The 22,131-nt window shown below is 43.8% G+C and overlaps 1 protein-coding gene and 2 long non-coding RNA genes across 13 annotated transcripts in view; 2 read left to right on the top strand and 1 right to left on the bottom strand.

Annotated features, from left to right (window-relative positions):
- Positions 1-4,125: 4,125 nt before the first annotated feature.
- The window catches only part of LOC110966781 (nischarin), a 28,185-nt gene continuing 10,179 nt past the window's right edge, over positions 4,126-22,131 (bottom strand). Inside the window, 16 exon segments of the mRNA XM_051948321.1 lie at positions 4,126-6,986; positions 7,978-8,123; positions 8,695-8,855; positions 9,710-9,871; positions 10,057-10,176; positions 10,259-10,409; positions 10,676-10,814; positions 11,655-11,703; positions 11,783-11,961; positions 12,269-12,660; positions 12,750-12,961; positions 14,617-14,927; positions 16,299-16,535; positions 20,395-20,471; positions 20,771-20,856; positions 20,859-20,882. Of these exon segments, the coding sequence (XP_051804281.1) occupies positions 6,659-6,986; positions 7,978-8,123; positions 8,695-8,855; positions 9,710-9,871; positions 10,057-10,176; positions 10,259-10,409; positions 10,676-10,814; positions 11,655-11,703; positions 11,783-11,961; positions 12,269-12,660; positions 12,750-12,961; positions 14,617-14,927; positions 16,299-16,535; positions 20,395-20,471; positions 20,771-20,856; positions 20,859-20,882 (2,774 nt within the window). The 3' untranslated portion in view covers positions 4,126-6,658.
- LOC127534051 (uncharacterized) lies at positions 8,828-9,867 on the top strand. Of its 2 annotated transcripts, none has more exons than XR_007941993.1 (3): positions 8,828-8,961; positions 9,502-9,681; positions 9,718-9,867. It is a non-coding gene; the product is annotated as an uncharacterized LOC127534051 (long non-coding RNA). The 2 variants fall into 2 exon arrangements; XR_007941992.1 differs by having other exon boundaries at positions 8,844-8,961; positions 9,376-9,681.
- LOC127534050 (uncharacterized) lies at positions 10,845-20,276 on the top strand. Of its 10 annotated transcripts, none has more exons than XR_007941990.1 (4): positions 11,099-11,223; positions 11,257-11,421; positions 11,488-11,619; positions 20,256-20,276. It is a non-coding gene; the product is annotated as an uncharacterized LOC127534050 (long non-coding RNA). The 10 variants fall into 10 exon arrangements; XR_007941987.1 differs by lacking the exon at positions 20,256-20,276 and having other exon boundaries at positions 11,257-11,355; positions 11,389-11,454; positions 11,488-11,639; XR_007941986.1 differs by lacking the exon at positions 20,256-20,276 and having other exon boundaries at positions 10,845-11,157; positions 11,488-11,639.

The raw sequence follows: 22,131 nt of genomic DNA, 5'->3' as shown, positions 1-22,131 counted from the left end.
GTGTGAGCAAAAGGCTAAAGTGGCCTATTAGCTCATCAGACCAACCAGCTAACCAGAATCCAAGTTGTTAGTTAGCTGGTAAACTAAGCAGCTAGACTAAACTAAAGTAGACTTCACCAAACTAAACTTAACTAAACTAGACTGCATTAAACTAAACTTAACTGGACTGAACTAAACTGTTGGTGCCGTTAAACTAAAGTAGACTAAACTAAACTAGACCAAAAAAACAAGACTACACTAAACTAGACTACACTAAACTCGACGAAACTAAACTACTTATGCTGCTAAATTACACTAGACTAAACTGCTGGTGCCAATAAACTAAACTAAAAGAAAGTAGACTAAACTAGACTAAACTGCTGGTGCTGTTAAACTAGACTAGATTAGACTAGACTAATTAAACTAAACTGTTGGTGCTGTTAAATTAGACTAGACTAAACTAAACTGTTGGTGCCATTAAACTAAACTAAAAGAAAGTAGACTAAATTAGACTCAACAACTAAAGTGTTGGTGCCATTAAACTGAATTGCCAACTGAACCAAACGATTAACTAAACTGCATAGTTAACTGTTTTACATGTGAACCAATCAAAAGCAAAGGCTAGCTGCTAGTTAGTCATTAAATATGCAATAGTTAACCAAACTGTTAGCTAACAGAAATTAAAAAGCAGCTGCTGATTTAGTAATCCAGGTTAATGTGAACTTTGGTTGACCAGGCAAACTGATAACTAGTTTGAAAGCTTGTTTTTGATCCATGTTAGCATATTTTGTTTACATGGTTAACCAAACTGTGAGCTAATAGCACCTACTAACCTTGCTAATAGCTAAGCTAGTCATTTCCAGGTTGGGGATCAGTTTTATGGTGACTTATTTTACCAACAGAAAAAGTTTCTGAACAGTTTCAACAGGATTTCATTTTTCAATTCAAAACGTCGTGAGGAAACTGAAGCAAGTTCTGAAGAGGTTCTGGTTTCACATCTGACATGGAACCTGAACCTCTTCAGAACCTGCTTCTGTTTCCTCATCAGCAGGTTCTGATTCCACGTCAGCAGAACGTTCTCTAAACTGCAGCATCACTCTTCATGTGATTGAATGTTTTCCTCCTCGGCAGCAGAATTCTTTCCCACCGGTCCGCTGACCTCCAGAACCCGGAGCTCAGATGTGCTGATCCGACTCATCCTGGTTCCGTATCTCCGCGTTCAGCCGTCCCAGAACGGAAACATGCCGGCCAGGCCAGACAGGAAACAGGAAGCAGAGCGGGTTCAGAGGTGAGCTTCAGAACCACTGACTCATCAGAACCTCGCAGCAAATGCCCGAAACAGTCACGGGTTCTGTTGGACTGCCTCACCGTTCTGCTTCCAGAATGCTTTAAAATGACCTGAATGAAGTCGAGTAGAAGAATAACTCTGACAGAATAAACCCGGATCAGAGGATGTGTTCTGGGATTCTTCATGTTCCTTGGTTCTGGTCCAGTTCAGGTTCCAGCTACTGGTTGCATCACAGTGACATCACACTGATGTCAGCACTTCATGTTGGAAGAAACAACAATAATAAACTTTTTAAGGTTGCAAGAACTAGTTGATAAATTATTTTTCATCCTCTTATTCTGGTCCGGCTGTGATTTTTGCTTGGATTAAAAGATGATAAAATGTTTTACTTCAAGAACTTTTTCTCCTCTTTTAAATAAGCTGTAAATAAAATATCAATTTTTATAAACTTTGTTCAGCAGATAATCCAGGTTTCAGTTACAAAGACTGTCGAACAGTTAGCTCGGATGGCCAACTGTCAGGCTAACTGATTTTTAGGCTAGCTACCTGTTGGGTTAAATGTCAGGCTAACTAGCTGTCAAGCTAACAAACTACCAGGCTAACAGTCTGGCTAATTGCCTGGCTAACTAAACATCAGGCTAACTGTCAAGCTAACTAGCTGGCAAGTTAACTGTCAAGCTAGCAGTCAAGCTAACAAACTGTTGGGATAAATGTCAGGTTAACAGTCAGGCTAGCTCAAATCAAATTGATCGGTCAACTGTCAGACTAACAAACTGTTTGGCTAACTGTCAGGGGAACTAAATGTCAAGCTAACTAGTTGCCACTATAATTGTCAGAGCGACTAGCTGTCGGGCTAAGTGGCAGGCTAACTGTGTTGGACAGGCTAAGTAAGTGTCAGGCTAACTGCCAAGCTAGGTGCTGGGCCAACTGTCAGGGTAAATAATGTTGAGCTAAGTAGTTGTCACTTTAAATGGGATAACTAAGTGTCAGGCTAAATAAGTCTCAGGCTAACAAATTGTCAGGCTAAATGTCAGGTGAACAGTCAGGCTAGCTAATGTGATAGGCTAACTGTTAGGCTAACAAATTGTTAGTCTGTCAGGGTAAATAAATGCCAAGGTAACTGGTTCTGTTGTTAATTTTTCCATTGTTATTGGCTAATTAAGTGTTGGACAGGCTGACGAAGTGTCAAGTTAACCAGCAGGTTAACCAAGTGTTGGGCTAACCGTCAGGGTAAATAAATGTCGAGCTAACTAGTTGTCACTTTAAATGCCAGAGTGACTAATTGACAGGCTAAGTAAGGGTCAGGCTAATTGAGCATCAGGCTAACAGTCAGGCTGACCATAGATATATACAAACCCTAGATGGCTCATGAGCGCTGTCAGCCTATGGGGAGCGACGTCGCCACATGGCGGCCATCTTGGGACAGGGCTGCTCGATCACTCATAACATTAAAGTCAATGGAGCATGGATTTTAAAATCACTGTAGATTGCTCAATTTTCAACCGATTTTACAACAGCTTGGTTTGTTATAAACGTCAGAGATGTAATTCTTTTACTGCTTACATAAGAATAATTAAAACCATTGAATTCATATAATAATGAACACAGATATCTTTTTTCAGCATAAATGGATGTAAATATAATTTTATTATTTAGCATTGCACTTCTTTATTACTATCAGCTTTCTAATGCACAGATAAAAACAAAGCTCAACCAAAATCAATGCACAACAAACAGAGATGTTGTCTTTTCTCTTCATGAACCTGGTGCCTACATTACCCACAATGCATTTCGGCTGCAGGCTAACTAATCCAGGCATAGATGTATACAAACAATAAGTCTAAGGTCTCAATCAGAGTCTCTTAACAAGCAAATAAATACAACCACAACCACAAAGAATGTAATTTCACCTAAAGATTAGGTTCTCAAAAAACGTTGGTCTCAGGAAAACCTAATAATTGAAAATCAGATTGTGAGTAACACCATCTTCAATGTGAGTAGCCAGGCAGAAAAGACACACAACTATGCTGCATTTTTCAAAACGAAAAGCTGCGATTTCGGAATTGAGCCTGAATCATAGCCACGTTAATAAGGTTTGTAATAAACTAAACCGTTTGTAAATCAATCAAGAATTGAGCGAGTTCTGAGTGTTAAAGTGAGGAAATCATCCACCTTACCATTGACTACAGTACAGTGCACCAGAGCAGTCCCCTGTCCTAAGATGGCCGCCAAGTGACGACGACGCCGACTTCGCCTTGAGACATCTAGTGTTTGTATATATCTATGAGGCTGACTATCAGTCTAACAAACTGTCAGGTTAACTAGCAGACAAGTTAACTGTCAAGCTAACAAATTGTCGGGATAAATGTCAGGTTAACAGTCAGGCTAGCTAATTTGACAGGCCAACTGTCAGGTTAACAAATTGTTAAGCTAACTCGGGGTAAATAAATGTAGAGCTAACTAGTTGTCAGTTTAAATTTCAGAGTGACTGTCAGACTAATTGTCAGGCTAACTAACTGTCAAGCTGCGCAACTCCTGGGCTAACGGTTAGCCTGATTGTGTGAACTTAAACTACCCTTCTTGAACAGTTTCAGCTTTGGTTCCTTCACTGAAAGCTCAAATTTCTCTTCTACTCAGGTTCAGCGTCTCTTTATGGAGCAGACTCGTTCTTCTATGGTTTTCACTAGACTGAATTTTTGGAATTAGGAAGTTATAAAATGTGGTTCTAACTTGTTCTGTTGATGCTAAACCAGATGTTCGCTCGAGTTGCCTTTTCTACAGAAACTGACTCATAGGTTCCCAGAAACTTGATTTCTGGTTCAACTGCTGCTGATTTTAAAAAACTGCAAACCATGAAGTAGAGGTTTTATTTTCACTTTAATTCAGTGGCATTCCCCTTTAACATGACGTACAAAACAGAGGTGGAGAACGGACCGGCCTCATGTCAACAACAACGTACGAAAAACTGGATAAAATAAAGAAAATATAAAAAAGATAAACGCTCCATGATAATACTAGATGTGATACTTCAGAAACATTATCAAGATGTTTAGTAGAAAATCAGCTCCAGGATGGAAATCATCCGTCTGTCCAGAAGGAACTATTATATTAATATCATAATAATAAAAAGCTTCAATATACAGTCGCTAATAATGATAATAATAATAATAATAATAATAATAATAATAATAATACTGCTCCATTGGGTACAATGTGCGAGAAATAAGGTGTTCTGGTTGGGTTTCCTCACCAGAGATTTTTGGTATTAAAGCAACTTCATATAAATAACAGCAAATAAATCAAAAAAAAACTTTGGAGACACTTAAAGATACAGAGGCTAACACTTTCACTCTGCTCCCAGTGTTTGTGCTAAGCTAGGGTAACAGCGACGCGTTGTCTGGAGGTGAAACTGATCCGAGGAAGGTTTCTCCAGAGCCGTTTCTTGAAGGTAACGTTGATTTAGATCTAGTAGAACCCTGTAGACGAACTGCAGCACCCTCTGCTGGTCAGCACCAGTCTGGCTGCTAGCAAACAGAACATCTGCTCCATGTGAGGAGCTTGTTCACAAGAAGGTCCAGTGTCTTCAGTAGACACAACCTGTGGGTGGAGCCTGATTCCTGCCATTTTGTAAAGTCATGATTTCTACCTGGATGCACGACGCCATCATCTATCCACGTCCAAGAAGGTCCATGAGTGTAATCAGGACGCCATCATCTACCCAGGTCCAAGAAGGTCCATGAGTGTAATCAGGACGCCATCATCTACCCAGGTCCAAGAAGGTCCATGAGTGTAATCAGGACGCCATCATCTACCCAGGTCCAGGAGGGTCCAGATGGAAGATCCACACTTGAAACTCACCGACTTCTAAACAAGTGGTTCTGAGGAATTTAGGGGAGGTTCTCCATCATCATCGTTGTCTCTCTGGAGGACTGTGGAGGAGTGGGAATTTCTAAATTCTCCAGATATCCTGTGTTCTGTTCACCCTAAAGAGAAAAGTCACAGCCTTTCAGGAACCTCCATATCAGCAGAACGATGTTTCAGTAGAACTATGAAGTGGTCTTTAGAAGGTCGACTAAAGGCCTCAGGATGTTTCCAATAAAACCATTGGATCAGTTCTGTTTTTATAAAGTTCTGTTCAGGTGTGCTCATTGGAACAGTGCAGTAGGAAAGGAATCAGTTCTGTTAGAAGGTAACCCATTAAAAACATGTTACTTAGTCAGAAGAAGGTCCTGATATCAGCTGTAGTTCCTGGTTGTTCCACCAGGTGGAGCCTCTTCCTGTTTAATCCTGTAGAGACCAGAGGAGTTTAAAGCAGAGAGCATTGTGGGAGTTTAGCTACAACGGGCACCATGACAAAGACTTCCACCACAGAGAACAAAAAAGGTGTTTTTGTGGCTGTTGTGTCTCTTTGTGGTCGTTGTGTGTCTCTTTGTGGTCGTTGTGTGTCTCTTTGTGGTCGTTGTGTGTCTCTTTGTGGGCGTTGTGTGTCTCTTTGTGGACGTTGTGTGTCTCTTTGTGGTCGTTGTGTGTCTCTTTGTGGTCGTTGTGTGTCTCTTTGTGGACGTTGTGTGTCTCTTTGTGGACGTTGTGTGTCTCTTTGTGGACGTTGTGTGTCTCTTTGTGGACGTTGTGTGTCTCTTTGTGGTCGTTGTGTGTCTCTTTGTGGTCGTTGTGTGTCTCTTTGTGGGCGTTGTGTGTCTCTTTGTGGACGTTGTGTGTCTCTTTGTGGTCGTTGTGTGTCTCTTTGTGGTCGTTGTGTGTCTCTTTGTGGGCGTTGTGTGTCTCTTTGTGGTCGTTGTGTGTCTCTTTGTGGACGTTGTGTGTCTCTTTGTGGACGTTGTGTGTCTCTTTGTGGACGTTGTGTGTCTCTTTGTGGTCGTTGTGTGTCTCTTTGTGGTCGTTGTGTGTCTCTTTGTGGACGTTGTGTGTCTCTTTGTGGACGTTGTGTGTCTCTTTGTGGACGTTGTGTGTCTCTTTGTGGACGTTGTGTGTCTCTTTGTGGTCGTTGTGTGTCTCTTTGTGGACGTTGTGTGTCTCTTTGTGGGTGTTTTGTGTCTCTTTGTGTCTCTCTGTAGTCGTTTTGTGTCTTTCGGGTAGTTCTAAGTGTAGTTTCAGTTATTTTGTGTAGCTGCTGTCTGGTCTCCTCCTCCTCTGGTCACCATGTTGTGATTTTTCAGCAGAGTGTAAAAACCACCAGATGTTGAGGACACAGCTTCCTGGTGGACGTTGTCCAGATGTTCTGAGGACACTTTAGTTCAAACCTTCTTGGTTCTGGACACATGAACTTGCTGTGGAGCTGCAGGTGAAACAGAAACACCTGGAGAACATGTGACAGTTTAAACCAACCAACCCTGACTCCAGGTTCCGTCACATGACTCTCCAACCGGCCAATCAGCCGGTGAGCTCCACGGGCAGCTCGCGGCTGCACTGCGCCTCCCACTGGCGGGCCAGCAGTGAGATCAGCCTCTCTCTGCTGTCGGCTCCAGGCACGAAGACGCACCATTGGACCTCACCCTCTGCGCCCCTGCTGGCCCCGCCCCCTCTGGGCAGAGCCTCCTCCCCGCCGGCGGCAAAGTGGTCCATGGTGAGGTGGCAGAGCAGGTCGGGTCCGGGCAGGTCGTCAAACACCAGCGTCAGAGCCTGAGGGTAGGTCTGGTACCCCAGCAGTACTCGGTCCAGGTCCCGGATCCGCCGGGCCTCACGCAGCTGGTAGCGCTCCCTGCAGGACCAAACAGATCCAAGACCAGCTCAGACTCAACATCCTGACAGACGCTAACTGGAACCTGTCAAACTGTGAGAGGTCGACTCCGCCCCAGTGAACATCAGCTGGTTTTTAACTACGTCACACACCACCTAGTGACACCTCTGACGAAGAAACATGTCAGGTATAATTTTGACAAAAGTACATGTCTGATCACAGAAAAAAGGTTACAACATTTTAATCCTCAGTACCTGAAAAACACCAAGAACCCTCAGATCGGTAACTTTCCTATCGACTGTTTGCACTGTTTGCTGATGTAAAGTGTCTTTGAGTGTTTTGAAAGGCGCTACCCAAATAAAATGTATTATTATTATTTTTATGAACTCATTACCTACGGTGGACTGTTCAGGAGGGAAAAAATACTTCCTCAATCATAAACAACAAATAGCTAAAATTCATTAATCGTAGTCTCTAAAAAATGAAGTGTGAGCTGTTCAGGACCTTGAATCCATCAGTGTCCTCAGAGCAGGAGACCAGATGGAAACACTTTACTGTAAAATAAGAACCAAATCAACATTTCTTTCTCTGGTTGCAGACAGAAGACTTCAGGTGTTAAACTAGTTTTAAAGGATTCGGTTTCTCTCCGAGTCAGACCTGAAGGATTTGTTTTGAATTTGATGTTAACTGAAGCTCTGACGGATTCTTCCTGTCCTGCTCCGTCACCCCGTCTGGTTTCCTCCTCAGTCTGAGGCGAAGCTCTACTTCCTGTTTCTCATCGTTCTCTCTGGTCTCCTCTTCTTCTTTTTCTTGTTGCTAAACAACATTTCAGTCTGAACCAAGCAGACAACGTTAGAGCTCCACGATGGAAGACACAGAGCCGCTGGTTCTAGTCTCAGGTTGTTACGACGTTACAAATCAGTCCTTCAGGAGAACATTTACCTCCAGGTCTCTGAGACAAACCAAACCCTGAGTCAGTGCTCAGGTGGGTTCACACCTGCTCAGTTCTCACCTGGATGGAGGCTCTTTGGCGAAGTCTGGCAGCGGGTAGCTGACGTAGTCCTCGTCCAGCAGGAAGACGTCGGTGCTGGTGAGGATCAGAGTTCTGGGCTGGAGGACAGCAGATGGACCAGAACTCTGACTGGACGGAACCTGAACCTGCAAGAGAACCGGAGGTTAATGTGGATCCACTGCAGATAGAACATCTACAGTAAAAGACTGAAGAACAAATGAAACACTGATGAACAACAGCGACAGGAAGTTAGCAGGTTTCATACAGAAACCAGAAAACAAGCATCATTTTTAACAGTGCAGCTGGAATACAACTGTGAGGACTGTTACACAACAAACTACCAAAATATCATGGACAACTACCAAAATATGATATAAAACAACCACAAAAAGACAAAACTACCAAAATATGATATAAAACAACCACAAAAAGACATAAAACTACCAAATTAAGATGTAAAACCACATAGACATATAAAAACATTAAATATAATGCAAAACTAACACTAAAAGATGTAAATCAACCAAAATATTAACAATTAAGAATTGCAAAAACACATAAAAATAACTAAGTGTTGCTAAATGCTGAGAAAAAGATGTACAACAACCTAAATCTGATGAAAAATCATTGGTCTACAAACGGATCCAGGGAAGACTCAGATTTATTCAGAGAATAACAGCTGGAACAAACATCTCCATCCTCTGAAGACCTTCTCACCTGGAACACCAGCAGGTAGAGCAGGACATTGAAGGATCTGGAGCAGCTGGCCGGAGTCTTCCTCTCTGCTACGATGAAGGTCAGGTCTCCCATCTCCTCCTCGCTGGGGTAGATGAACTTCACCTGGCTGCTGTGGACCAGCTCGTAGTTCTGCATCTTACCTACAGGGGTCAGAGACACACCTGTTCACCTTCCACTGAATCCACATGATCTCAGAGAGTCTTAGATCACCTGGACAGGTAACCAAGGAGCTGGAAAACTGAGCAGGTGTTGCTACCCGAGCAGTGGTCGCTACCCGAGCAGGGGTCGCTACCCGAGCAGTGGTCGCTACCCGAGCAGGGGTCGCTACCCGAGCAGGGGCCGCTACCCGAGCAGGGGCCGCTACCCGAGCAGGGGCCGCTACCCGTGCAGGGGTCGCTACCCGTGCAGGGGCCGCTACCCGTGCAGGGGCCGCTACCCGTGCAGGGGCCGCTACCCGTGCAGGGGTCGCTACCCGTGCAGGGGTCGCTACCCGTGCAGGGGTCGCTACCCGTGCAGGGGTCGCTACCCGAGCAGGGGTCGCTACCCGTGCAGTGGTCGCTACCCGTGCAGTGGTCGCTACCCGAGCAGTGGTCGCTACCCGAGCAGGGGTCGCTACCCGAGCAGTGGTCCCTACCCGAGCAGGTGTCGCTACCCGAGCAGGTGTCGCTACCCGAGCAGTGGTCGCTACCCGAGCAGTGGTCGCTACCCGAGCAGTGGTCGCTACCCGAGCAGGGGTCGCTACCCGAGCAGGTGTCGCTACCCGAGCAGGTGTCGCTACCCGAGCAGGTGTCGCTACCCGAGCAGTGGTCGCTACCCGAGCAGTGGTCGCTACCCGAGCAGTGGTCGCTACCCGAGCCGGTGTCGCTACCCGAGCAGGGGTCGCTACCCGAGCAGTGGTCGCTACCCGAGCAGGGGTCGCTACCCGAGCAGGGGTCGCTACCCGAGCAGGGGTCGCTACCCGAGCAGGTGTTGCTACCCGAGCAGGTGTTGCTACCTGAGCAGGTGTGGGTGAACTGGGAGTAGAAGTCCTGGTCGGAGGGCTCTGGAGGAGGAAGCTGCTGCTGGAGGCTCAGTGCTGCCATCAGCTCCTGCAGGAAGACTCCGGTTCCGTAACTGTCCCTGCTGAGGCAGCAGACGATGTGATCAGCTGATCTACCTGAACAGAGACACCAGGTGAGTTCAGACTTTGGACCAATAGCACAACAGCAGGTAGCAGAGTCACATCATTTATCAGAAGCTGAAAAACTGAAGTAAAACCAGACTGAACGTCCTCAGGAACATTCTCCAACTGAAGACATGACATCCACAACGTTCAGAGGTTCCACCTGTCCAGGTTCTCACCTACAACTCTGAAGTACTGGTCGAACAGACCCACGTTCACCGCCAGCAGCTCAGACAGACTGATGGACAGACAGCAGACCAGGATGGAGTCTGGATCTCCAGCATCAGAGACCTCCAGGACTGAGGAAGCAGAAGAACCAGATCAGAGTCCAGTTAACACACCTGTTCCTACCTGTCTGGTTCCTACTTGTCTGTCTTCTACCTGAGTGATGCGTCAGCGTGGAGGCGGAGTCTTCCAGCAGGAAGTAGATGTGGTCGGTGGACAGCAGAAGGCAGCAGGTGAGTTCAGCTTCTGGAGATTTATAAAGAACCACCGACAGCCACAGAACCTGCTTCAGATCCTCTGACTCAGACTGGTTTAGAAACAGAGGAGAAGAAACACCTGAGAGGAGAAGAAACCACCAGAACATGATGTGAAGCTACTAACATGGTGGACATGCTGAGCCCAGTTTCTTAAACTAGTTTTTCTTTTGTTTTTCGTTTCTGGTTTGAATCGTACTGATTGAACATGTCTCTGAGTTCTTCTTCTTGTCGTTGTGGTTCCACAGAGCTGCAGAACTTTAAACATGGGCCTACATGAGTTAAAATGACAGAGAACATCTCCTCACGGTCATCCTACCAGAGCGATGAATCTGTGGAAGTAGCCGAGCAGCTGTTGCCCGCCCAGCCCGGCCAGGAGCTTCAGTCCTGGGGAGAGACCCGGCAGGAGGTGGGGGGACGGATGGTTCTCCTCCACATGGGGACGGGAGGAGTTCCAGCTGAGGAGAACATCTCAACATCAGCAGCAAGACAGAACAAGCCCAACAACCAGACTACAGACGCTGAAGGTCAGCAGCTGGATTTTCATCTTCAGATTTAAAGGAGTAAAAACACATTTTTTATTCATTCTATTCATTAATAGAAACAATCTAAATATTTTATGGTTTCTCCTTTCATCGTCTCTAATAGTTCTGACCACCCACCTACCAACATTAAAGTTCACCCACAACGACCTTTATGAGTCACACTTAACATTTTATAGTTATTTTAGTCTAGGTCTACTCTAGAACTTTCTCCAGTTGTCGGTAGGTCTGCTCTAGAACTTTCTCCAGTTGTCGGTAGGTCTGCTCTAGAACTTTCTCCAGTTGTCGGTAGGTCTGCTCTAGAACTTTCTCCAGTTGTCGGTAGGTCTGCTCTAGAACTTTCTCAAGTTGTCGGTAGGTCTACTCTAGAACTTTCTCCAGTTGTCGGTAGGTCTGCTCTAGAACTTTCTCCAGTTGTCGGTAGGTCTACTCTAGAACTTTCTCCAGTTGTCGGTAGGTCTACTCTAGAACTTTCTCCAGTTGTCGGTAGGTCTGCTCTAGAACTTTCTCCAGTTGTCGGTAGGTCTACTCTAGAACTTTCTCCAGTTGTCAGTAGGTCTACTCCAGAACTTTCTCCAGTTGTCGGTAGGTCTACTCTAGAACTTTCTCCAGTTGTCGGTAGGTCTGCTCTAGAACTTTCTCCAGTTGTCGGTAGGTCTACTCTAGAACTTTCTCCAGTTGTCAGTAGGTCTACTCTAGAACTTTCTCCAGTTGTCAGTAGGTCTGCTCTAGAACTTTCTTTCATCAGAAAGTTACCTGCTGCAGCTGTTGGACCTCCTGCTGCTGGAACAACATCTGTATCGTCCTGAAGACAAACGGCACAGACAGCGAGTTAAAATGAGCTCTGATGTTTGCTGTTGGATGAAACAGAGGGCGGGGCTTACCTGCCGACAGGTGAGGGTGGCAGCTCCTGCAGGGTTGGGGCAGAGCCACCAACTTCAGCCCCTCCAGAGAGGCTCTCCTCTGGCTCAGCTCCCCCAGGAAGGAGCTCTGGTCCTGGGCCATGGGGAAGAGCAGCAGCAGCCTCTGATCAGCCAGCAGCAGATCCACACAGTGGCGCCTCCTGGGGGTTAGAACATGTAAAGACAGGTTTAAAAAGGAAATTACAGTAGAGAAAAACTATTACAACCAAGATTTACGAAAAATCACTGAAATAAGACATAAATGACCAAAACAAGACACAAAAACAACACAAACGAGACAAAAATGAAGTACAGGACAGAAAAAGTACTGGAACATGAGTCACATTTTCAGTTTCTCTGACTGCAGTATTTACAGAGCAGCTCTTCAATTAAAAGATCCCAGTGACTGAACCTAACGTCTACAGAACCCTGGACCTGGTTCCGTGCCTGTACCGGTCCTCACCATACCTGTGCAGGTGTTGTGGGTCAGGGCAGGTCCTGGTTCTGAGCTGGGTTTCTCTCTCTGAGGGGTGAAGAACCACAGAACCGAGGGGCAGCCGGACCAGTCGGCACCAGGAGGCCTGACCCGGGTCCGAGCCGCTCCTCTCCTTCTCTGCCAGCTGCCTCAGGTCCATCTCTAGAACCCACAGGTGTCGGCGGGTCAGGAAGAGGAGGACCGGCGGCTCTCCAGGTGAGACCCGGGGTAGGGCCAGGTGAGCGTCGGGGGCCGAGGAGGTGAGCAGGTGGGCGGCAAACCCTCCCTGAGCTCCACGACTCTCCTCCAGCTCCCAGGAGCTCATCAGGGAAGGAGGGATCAGCAGAGGGAGCTCCGGGTCGGACCGGACCTCTACGGTCTGGACCTGAAGGAGAACGTTTGATCAGGTCAAGGAACAATGAGAGTGAATGGGCTTCAGTAGAACATTTCTATGATCCACAGATCTCCTCTGACCTGGATCAGTGCTGTCAGCTCGGTTCTGGTCTGCCGGAGCTGCTGGGCCTCAGAGAAGATGTACCAATGGGTCGGCCCGGCTCGGAGCCCGAAGCCCAGACAGGAGTCTGGAAGCTGGTCTGGAGAGGAGAGCTGGAGCTGAGAGTATGGAACCAGGAGGTCCACCTGAAGCCTGGACAGAACCTCCTCCATGGACCCGCTCTGGTTCTGGTCTGACAACAAAAAGAAGATTCACTCTGATCAGAACCTGGAGAACGGTTCTGGTTCTCCAGGACCGACTCAGCATCGAGAGAGTTTTAAGGCTGAACTGCAGGCAGTGTTTCCTCAGACTGAGAGGAAAACCAACAGAAAATGACATAAAAGAGACACAAAATGACAAAAACGAGACACAAAACGACCAAAATGAGACACAAAGAGACAAAAACTAGACACAAAATGACAAAAACGAGACACAAAACGACCAAAATGAGACACAAAGAGACAAAAACTAGACACAAAATGACAAAAAAGAGACACAAAGAGACAAAAACTAGACACAAAATGACAAAAACGAAACAAAATGACAAAAACGAGACACAAAATGACAAAAACGAGACACAAAATGAGACACAAAACGACCAAAATGAGACACAAAGAGACAAAAACTAGACACAAAATGACAAAAAAGAGACACAAAGAGACAAAAACTAGACAAAGAGACAAAAACTAGACACAAAATGACAAAAACGAAACACAAAATGACAAAAACGAGACACAAAATGACAAAAACGAGACACAAAATGACAAAAACGAGACACAAAATGAGACACAAAACGACCAAAATGAGACACAAAGAGACAAAAACTAGACACAAAATGACAAAAACGAGACACAAAACGACCAAAATGAGACACAAAGAGACAAAAACTAGACACAAAATGACAAAAAAGAGACACAAAGAGACAAAAACTAGACACAAAATGACAAAAAAGAGACACAAAATGACAAAAACGAGACACAAAATGACAAAAACGAGACACAAAACGACCAAAATGAGACACAAAGAGACAAAAACTAGACACAAAATGACAAAAAAGAGACACAAAGAGACAAAAACTAGACACAAAATGACAAAAACGAAACACAAAATGACAAAAACGAGACACAAAATGACAAAAACGAAACACAAAATGACAAAAACGAGACACAAAATGACAAAAACGAGACACAAAATGAGACACAAAACGACCAAAATGAGACACAAAGAGACAAAAACTAGACACAAAATGACAAAAAAGAGACACAAAGAGACAAAAACTAGACACAAAATGACAAAAACGAGACACAAAATGACAAAAACGAGACACAAAATGACAAAAACGAGACACAAAACGACCAAAATGAGACACAAAGAGACAAAAACTAGACACAAAATGACAAAAACGAGACACAAAACGACCAAAATGAGACACAAAGAGACAAAAACTAGACACAAAATGACAAAAAAGAGACACAAAGAGACAAAAACTAGACACAAAATGACAAAAACGAGACACAAAATGAGACAACGACCAAAATGAGACACAAAGAGACAAAAACTAGACACAAAATGACAAAAAAGAGACACAAAGAGACAAAACTAGACACAAAATGACAAAAACGAGACACAAAATGACAAAAACGAGACACAAAACGACCAAAATGAGACACAAAGAGACAAAAACGAGACACAAAATGACAAAAACGAAACACAAAATGACAAAAACGAAACACAAAGAGACAAAAACGAGACACAAAACGACAAAAACTAGAGCTGTCAACTGTAATAAACTGATTTAATATTTAGAAACTACAGACGAAATCCTGCAAACAAACACCAGCCGCTCACCTGCGTCCTGATTGGTCCCCGTGGAGTCAGGTGACAGGAAGAGCAGACCCAGCAGGTGGTGGGTCAGAACCAGACAGGCCTCCCTCTGCTTCAGCTCCTCCTGATGTTCCACCAGAACACAGCAGCACCACAGAACCCTGCTGACCCTCACCTCCTCCTCCTCCTCCTCCTCTTCCTCCTCCTCTTCCTCCTGCTGCTGCTGCTGCTGCTCCTCGCTGGGCGCCACCTGCAGGCCGATGGAGGAGGAGCAGAACACCTCCTCCAGAGAGTCGCCCAGACCCATCTCAAAGTAGCCGTCCCTGGAGCCGGGGCTGGAGGAGCAGAACCATCAGAAAGAGCAGAACCATCAGAAGGAGCAGAACCATCAGAAGGAGCAGAACCAGCAGAAGGAGCAGAAGGAGCAGAACCAGCAGAACCATCAGAAGGAGCAGAACCAGCAGAACCATCAGAAGGAGCAGAACCATCAGAAAGAGCAGAACCATCAGAAGGAGCAGAACCATCAGAAGGAGCAGAACCAGCAGAACCATCAGAAGGAGCAGAATCATCAGAAGGAGCAGAACCATCAGAACCAGAGCTGTCAGATGTTCTTCAGATCATCTCCGTTTCATGAAGGAGAGCTCCTACACCAGTTCAGACCACACCCTGATCCAACCCTTCAGCAGATTAATAATAATGCAGCCTTCAGACCTGCTGGTTCTGGTTGTATTTTTGGACCAGATGTTCTACGTTTCTTTAGTTCTTCATAACCGTGGTTGGTTTCTATCAACCTTTTAGCTTTTTCTGCCTCCTTTTACCCATTTTTTTGTATATTTTGTCTGGTTTTAGTCTCTACTTAGAATGTAATTAACTTTACGTCTGTTTTAAATATTAATTTTATGTCTGGTTTAGTCTCTATAGTTACAATTACTGAACTGTTTTTAGTTTTTTCTATTCACGTTTTACCGGTTTCCTGCCTCTTTACTTGTTTTTTATGAACTTTTTGTCTAGCTTTGTGTCTCTCCTTTCAGCTGTTTTTAATATATTCTGACTGTGTTTGGTCCTTATTTAGCTGTTATTTTTATCAACTTTTTGTCTGGTTTTGGTCTCTTTATAGTTGAAATTTTTTTAAATCTTTTGTCTGTTTTCAGTTGTTTTTTGTATCTTTTATCTGCTTTTAGTCTCTATATAGTTGAAATTTAATTAACTGTTTTTAGTTTTTTCTACTAACTTTGTAGTCATTTTGTGTTTCTTTTTAATTGTTGTTTTTGCATATTCCGTCTGATTTTAGTCTCTTTTTAGTTTAACTTGTGTGGTTTGTGTCTTCAGTTGTTTTTTGTGTTTTTAGTCTCTTTATATTTGATGTTTTATTAACATTTTGTCGTTTGATGCATATTTTGCATCTTCTTAATCGTTTTGTGTGTATATTTTGTCTGTTTTTGGTCTGTCTATAGTTGACATTTTATTATCTTTTTGTCTGTTGTGTGTCCTTTTTTAGTTGCTTTTGTGTATTTTGTCTGTTTTCTGATTGTAGTTCAGAGACTCACTGAGCATAAAACGGACCGTTTATAAGGAGGAACTTAGAGATCTACAGATGAACTCAGGAAACAGGAGAAAACACCTGAGAAGTTCTGAAGAAGATCTGAGAAATAACCTGGAAACCAGCATGAACCAGTGGAACCAGTGGAACCAGCTGGGTGACTCACCTGAGACCGTCCACCTCCGTTCTATCCCCAGCAGACTGAAGAAGCTCTCCAGATCCAGGCTTCTCCTCCTCCACCTCCCCCTCCAGCCTCTGCTTCCTGTGGGCGGAGCCGAGCCGCTGGGACAGCTGGGTAACGAAGTCCTGGTTGGAGGCGGAGAGCGGCAGCAGGTGAGCAGGAAGCAGCGGACACCAGGGGGCGCTGCAGGAGGAACAGGTGATGGAGGAGTAGCAGGTAGAGCTGCAGGACAGAAAAACAGATTTTAGCTCAGAGACACATTTGGATCAATAAAGATCCAGAAATGTTTGTCTTTTTTGTTATTTCCGTGGTTTTTAATCCTTTCTTGGTCCATTATCAACCATCCACCACACAGACCAAAGGTTTTCCTCTTGTGGGACACAAACAGGACATTCTACTCCATTCTAAAGCAGTAAAATGATGTGATTTTGTGGACAACAGCGTCTCCAGCAGGACAAACAATGAACTGCAGCAGGTTGTCTGTCATATAATTAATTGCAGGATTAGAGAACAAAAAATAACAAATATTCATCCAGAATGACTGAAAAATGTCTAAAAGGATTAAAAAAAAAGCTCATAAATGCATAAATATTCATCCAGAATTATGAAGAGACAATTACAGAATGACGTGAAGCTTGTTGAGAATGAATCCACTGATAAAAATGATGGTAAAAAAGGCCTAAAATATGCCCAGAAGGACTCTAAAATGTTTAAAATTATCAGAAGTATATATAAAAAATGTCCACAATTACTTGAGACTTGAGCACAACAATTAAAAATGTTCTGATGTGGTTCTTCCTCCTAAATGTCCTGTGTCTATCTGCCAGACTGATGAAGTTCTGAGGTTCAGAAAATGTCCAGAATGACTCAATACTTGTCCAAAATAAAGGAAACATCTTAAAAATCACTCAGAAGATGGTCCTAAATGACACAAAGACTTTTCAGATCAACTAAAATGTGTTAAAAATGACAAAAAATGTCCAAGGGCCCTAAAATATCTCCAAAATGAGTCAAAAAATTGTCCAATATGACAAATATTCGTCCAAAATGACCTAAAATCAGCCTTGAATGATTCAAAAATGTCTAAAATGATCAACAAAAATTCCGAAATGGTTGAAAATTTTCATCAGAAAAAGCTCAAAAATACATACGTCAGGGTCTCAAACTCAGTTTAGCTGGGGGCTGCTGGAGGCAGAGGCTGGGTGAGGCTGGGCCGCATCAAGTTTTCCACAAGAAAAGCTCTGATAAAAACATTCCAATGTTCTCAAATATCTTTATTTTTTAACACAAAATAAGATGAAAAAATAAATAAACGAATTAAGAATTAATAAGAAAAGAAATCAATCAGTAATAAATAAATATAATAATAATAATAATAATAATACAGCAGATATAGAAAGCACATATAGTTGCTGACCAGAGAAATCTAATTATTTTAATATTCAGATTCAAATGTCTGTATTAACAGTTCTTTAACCTTTAACTTTCTGAACATGAATGGAACATTGACAATGGACTGTTCTGAACATGGCTTCTCTTGCCTACTTCTTGCTGCTACAGACCTGGCAGCGCTTCTTCTCGCATAGCCGAGCCACATTTGGCTTGAGGGAGGAAGCAGTTAAGACCCTCAGTAGGGCTTGAAGATGCTCATCAGTAAGTCTGGACCTGTACTTGGACTTAGTTCAAGGTGGAGAAGAGCTTTTCGCACAACTATGTGCTCCCAAAAAGGCACATGGTCCTCTTGAACATTCGGGAAAGCTCAGGGAAGCTGGGGGTCAATTCTCTCAAAAATTGTCCAAGCTTGTCTGTTTTTCCACTCACCTCCCTGAACTTGGCTTTGAGTTCAGAATTGCACTGCAGGTCAATGAGCTCCATCTGAAGCACAGGAGGGGCATCTTGCACATCAAAGGAGAATGGGTCTGCAAAAATTTCAAATGTGGCTCTGTGCGTCTTGAAGCCTGCAAATCTGTGATCAAATTCCTCCTGCAGCTTCAAAATGACCTCAACATACTTCTCACCACTGAATGGTGTGGCTGCATCCACGATGCTGGGAAATGCCAAAGGTTTGTCTGCGAGAGCTGGACTTTCCATAACACAAGTTTTGTGGAGAATAAATTTTGCAGTCATACGTCACAACAGAACAGATTTTGTTTTCAAGTGTAATACATAACAAAAAGTGCAACCAAACTAAATAAATTATGATAATTTCACCAAAGTGCATAAAATGCCAGAAAAATGTAAACAGAAAATGGGACCGTTGCCTAATAACACTAAAAACTAGTGGTGTGAGATACTGCAAGATTTGGTATTGATCCGATACCAAGTAAATACAGGACCCTGCACATTGTAAGTTCATGGCACCCATCTGGTCCCACCTGGTTGCTTAACGAGAGATATTTACCGATGTTCCCTGAACGCCTCACAGCGCAGACTATGGTACATGCTGTTCAGTGGCTGAGTGATCAGACCACCATGAGAGCAAAATTTACTTATTTAAAAGAGTCAGATGAAGTGTCCTCATTTCAGATTAGTCCAATATGAAAGCGATCGATTTTGTCCATATGTTGTTTTCTGTGAGCGGAGAAAACAGCACATGTCAGTGCGCTACGTCTTTTAAAAGGGGAGCGCATTTTTACATTTTAAAGGCCGCGGTCAGTTGTTTTCTTATAGTGATAGAAGCTAAAAATCATGATTGTGATGAATGATTATTTTTTACAGCATTAGTCTTTGTAATTGTCTCTGGTTCAGTATCTTCCTGCCTGCAGTCTGATCCGTCACGGCCGCTGCAGGTGATCTGTATGAATGAGATAAGTTGCAGGACGTGACCGCGCTCCGCGGATCGCCGCCGCGTTCCCCCCTCTACTGCCGCCCCTCCGGGAGCCTGTCTCCCCCCTCCCTCACCGGTTGTGGGCTTCTGGCCAGTGTTGGCATTATAGTAACTTGGTATTCATTCTGTGAATAAAACTGTCTGTCCCGCTCAGCAGCAGTAAGCTAATGTCGCGAAGTCACAACAAGCCCGGCCGATGTCCCGCCCTCAAGAGCCATATACCCCACTGTGATTGGTGGGTTCGTTCAGCTCCGCGCACAACACTGTAAAGTGTCATTCACATCAAACTTGCGGGCCGCAATAACATTAATCTTTCATATTAAGACGGGGGCCGCAAACTATCGTCCCGCGGGCCGCAATTGGCCCGCGAGTTTGAGACCCCTGACATACGTAGATATGTGTCCAAAATTATGAAAATATGAACAACATGACATGAAGCTTGTATAAAATCATTCAAAATTTGCCAAAAACAATGTTAAAAATGCCTTAAAATCTGCCTAGAATGACTCAACAATGTCTAAAATCACAATGAAGGCATAACTGATCACTGATAAAAGTACCGGAGATGAAGAACCAGATGTTCCTTGTGGTAATTTTGATCCATTTAGTGGAGAGATTATGTCGTTTTGTGGTAGACTCACTATTTTTTTGGTGATTTGGGGCCATTTTGTGATAATTTTGCATCTTTCAGTGGAGATTTTGTCACTTTTTGTGGTATATTTATTTACCTCTATGTTGCACCTTTTTGGTCTTTTCTGCGGTTCTGTCTCAGCTTCTGTAGTTATTGTAGTTTCAGTTTTACCAGACCTCAGATGTGTTTCTCCTCCTAAATGTTATGATTCTATCTGCTGGACTGATGAAGTTCTGAGGCTCAGAAATGATGGCAAAAGGTCTATTAAAAGTGATAAATCTGGACCCACATCTATGGACTTCAAGGACCCGGAATGTTCTAAGTGAGACTAAACTTAAAGACTGGAAGCAGGAAAGGAGAACGTCCCCTGGAGAAAGTTCCAGAGTAGACCTACAGACAACTGGAGAAAGTTCTAGAGTAGATCTACAGACAACTGGAGAAAGTTCTAGAGTAGACCTACTGACAACTGTACAGCTGTCAGTAGGTCTACTCTAGAACTTTCTCCAGGGGACCTTCTCCTCCATGGACTCCAAATACCTGGAACTCTGGAGATATTCCCAGTATAGAAGTATTCCACATGAAATCGCCACCCTAACCTGACTGTGTTGATGTTTGATACTAACCAGACTGTGATATCAGCAGCAGGAACATCAGTGGAAGCTCCACAGAGTTCAGACAGACTGATGGACGACTGCTGGACCTGCAGACAAACAACAGAACCATTAGTTTAACGGTTATCTAGGATGTTAGTTTTCTGACAGATTGGAAACTTCACATAATAGAAGCAACAAAACGACACCATTTATCGGTAAAAACAGAGAACGATCAGATTTCCAACTTTCTGAAGATCTTTAAACTCATCACGTGATGTTCGGTTTCATAAAAGCTACGACATTTCATCAGATTCACTTCATTCTATGATTCTGAAGACGACTCTCCGATCGTACTCTTGTCATGGAAACAGGCCCCTCCCCTACAGCTGCTCAAGGTGTGTCTCACCTGGGCGGGGCCAGCAGACAGGTGGGGGGCGTTGAAGCTAGCAGGGGGGGTTGTAGCGTCTACAGGGGGGAGAACAGCGGGGGGGCGGCGGCTTCTTCTGGGCTGGTCACTTCTGGAACAGAAAACACACCTGAGTTTAAAACACCTGAGGACAGAACACTGTTGGAACTCTGTCATTAATTACCCTCATTAATTAATTCCAGTCATGATGTGTGTCAGTTTAAAACACATTTTTCTGCAGGTTGTCATCAGCACAGTAAAGTTCTGTTAATTTAGCATGAAAGTGTTCAGTGAAAAGTTTCTACAGCAGAATGAAAAGCTTCAGGTGAGTTTCCTCTCTGAGCGGTGAAAGCAGAAGGTTAGTTTGATCAGTTTCTCTCCAGTTCTAGTTCAGAGGAACATGGAAGTGCTGCATGTCACCAACCAGAGCATCACATGAAGGCAGCTTTTAGTTTAAGTCACAGATGTTCTGTTACACACGTGGACAAAATTGTTGGTACCCCTCAGTTAAAGAAGGAAAAACCCACAATTCTCACTGAAATCACTTGAAACTCACAAAAGTAACAATAAATAAAAATTTATTGAAAATTAAATAATCAAAAACAGCCATTACTTTTGAATTGTTGATTAACATAATTATTTAAAAAAACAAACTAATGAAACAGGCCTGGACAAAAATGATGGTACCTCTATAAAAGATTGAAAACTATTTGACCAGAGTGACATGATTAACTCAGGTGTGTCATTTAATTGACATCACAGGTGTTTCCAAACTCATAATCAGTCAGTCTGCCTATTTAAAGGGAGACAAGTAGTCACCCTGCTGTTTGGTGAAAAGGTGTGTACCACACTGAACATGGACAACAGAAAGCGAAGGAGAGAATTGTCCCAGGACATCCGAAAAAAAATGATAGACAAACATCTTAAAGGTAAAGGCTATAAGACCATCTCTAAACAGCTTGAAGTTCCTGTGACAACAGTGGCTCATATTATTCAGAAGTTCAAGACCCACGGGACAGTAGCCAACCTCCCTGGACGTGGCCGCAAGAGGAAAATTGATGACAAATTGAAGAGACGGATCGTTGGAATTGTATCCAAAGAGCCCAGAGCAACCTCCAAAGAAATTAAAGGTGAACTCCAAGGCCAAGGTACATCAGTGTCAGATCGCACCATTCGTCGTTGTTTGAGCCAAAGTGGACTTCATGGGAGACGACCAAGGAGGACACCACTGCTGAAAAAAACTCATAAAAAAGCCAGACTGGAATTTGCAAAAATGCATGTTGACAAGCCACAAAGCTTCTGGGAGAATGTCCTTTGGACAGATGAGACCAAACTGGAGCTTTTTGGTAAGGCACATCAAC

Source organism: Acanthochromis polyacanthus, chromosome 5, assembly GCF_021347895.1.
Source record: "Acanthochromis polyacanthus isolate Apoly-LR-REF ecotype Palm Island chromosome 5, KAUST_Apoly_ChrSc, whole genome shotgun sequence".
NCBI lineage: Eukaryota > Metazoa > Chordata > Actinopteri > Pomacentridae > Acanthochromis > Acanthochromis polyacanthus.
The sequence above is the reverse complement of the archived record's forward strand: the minus strand, read 5'-3'. Positions and strand labels throughout refer to the sequence as shown.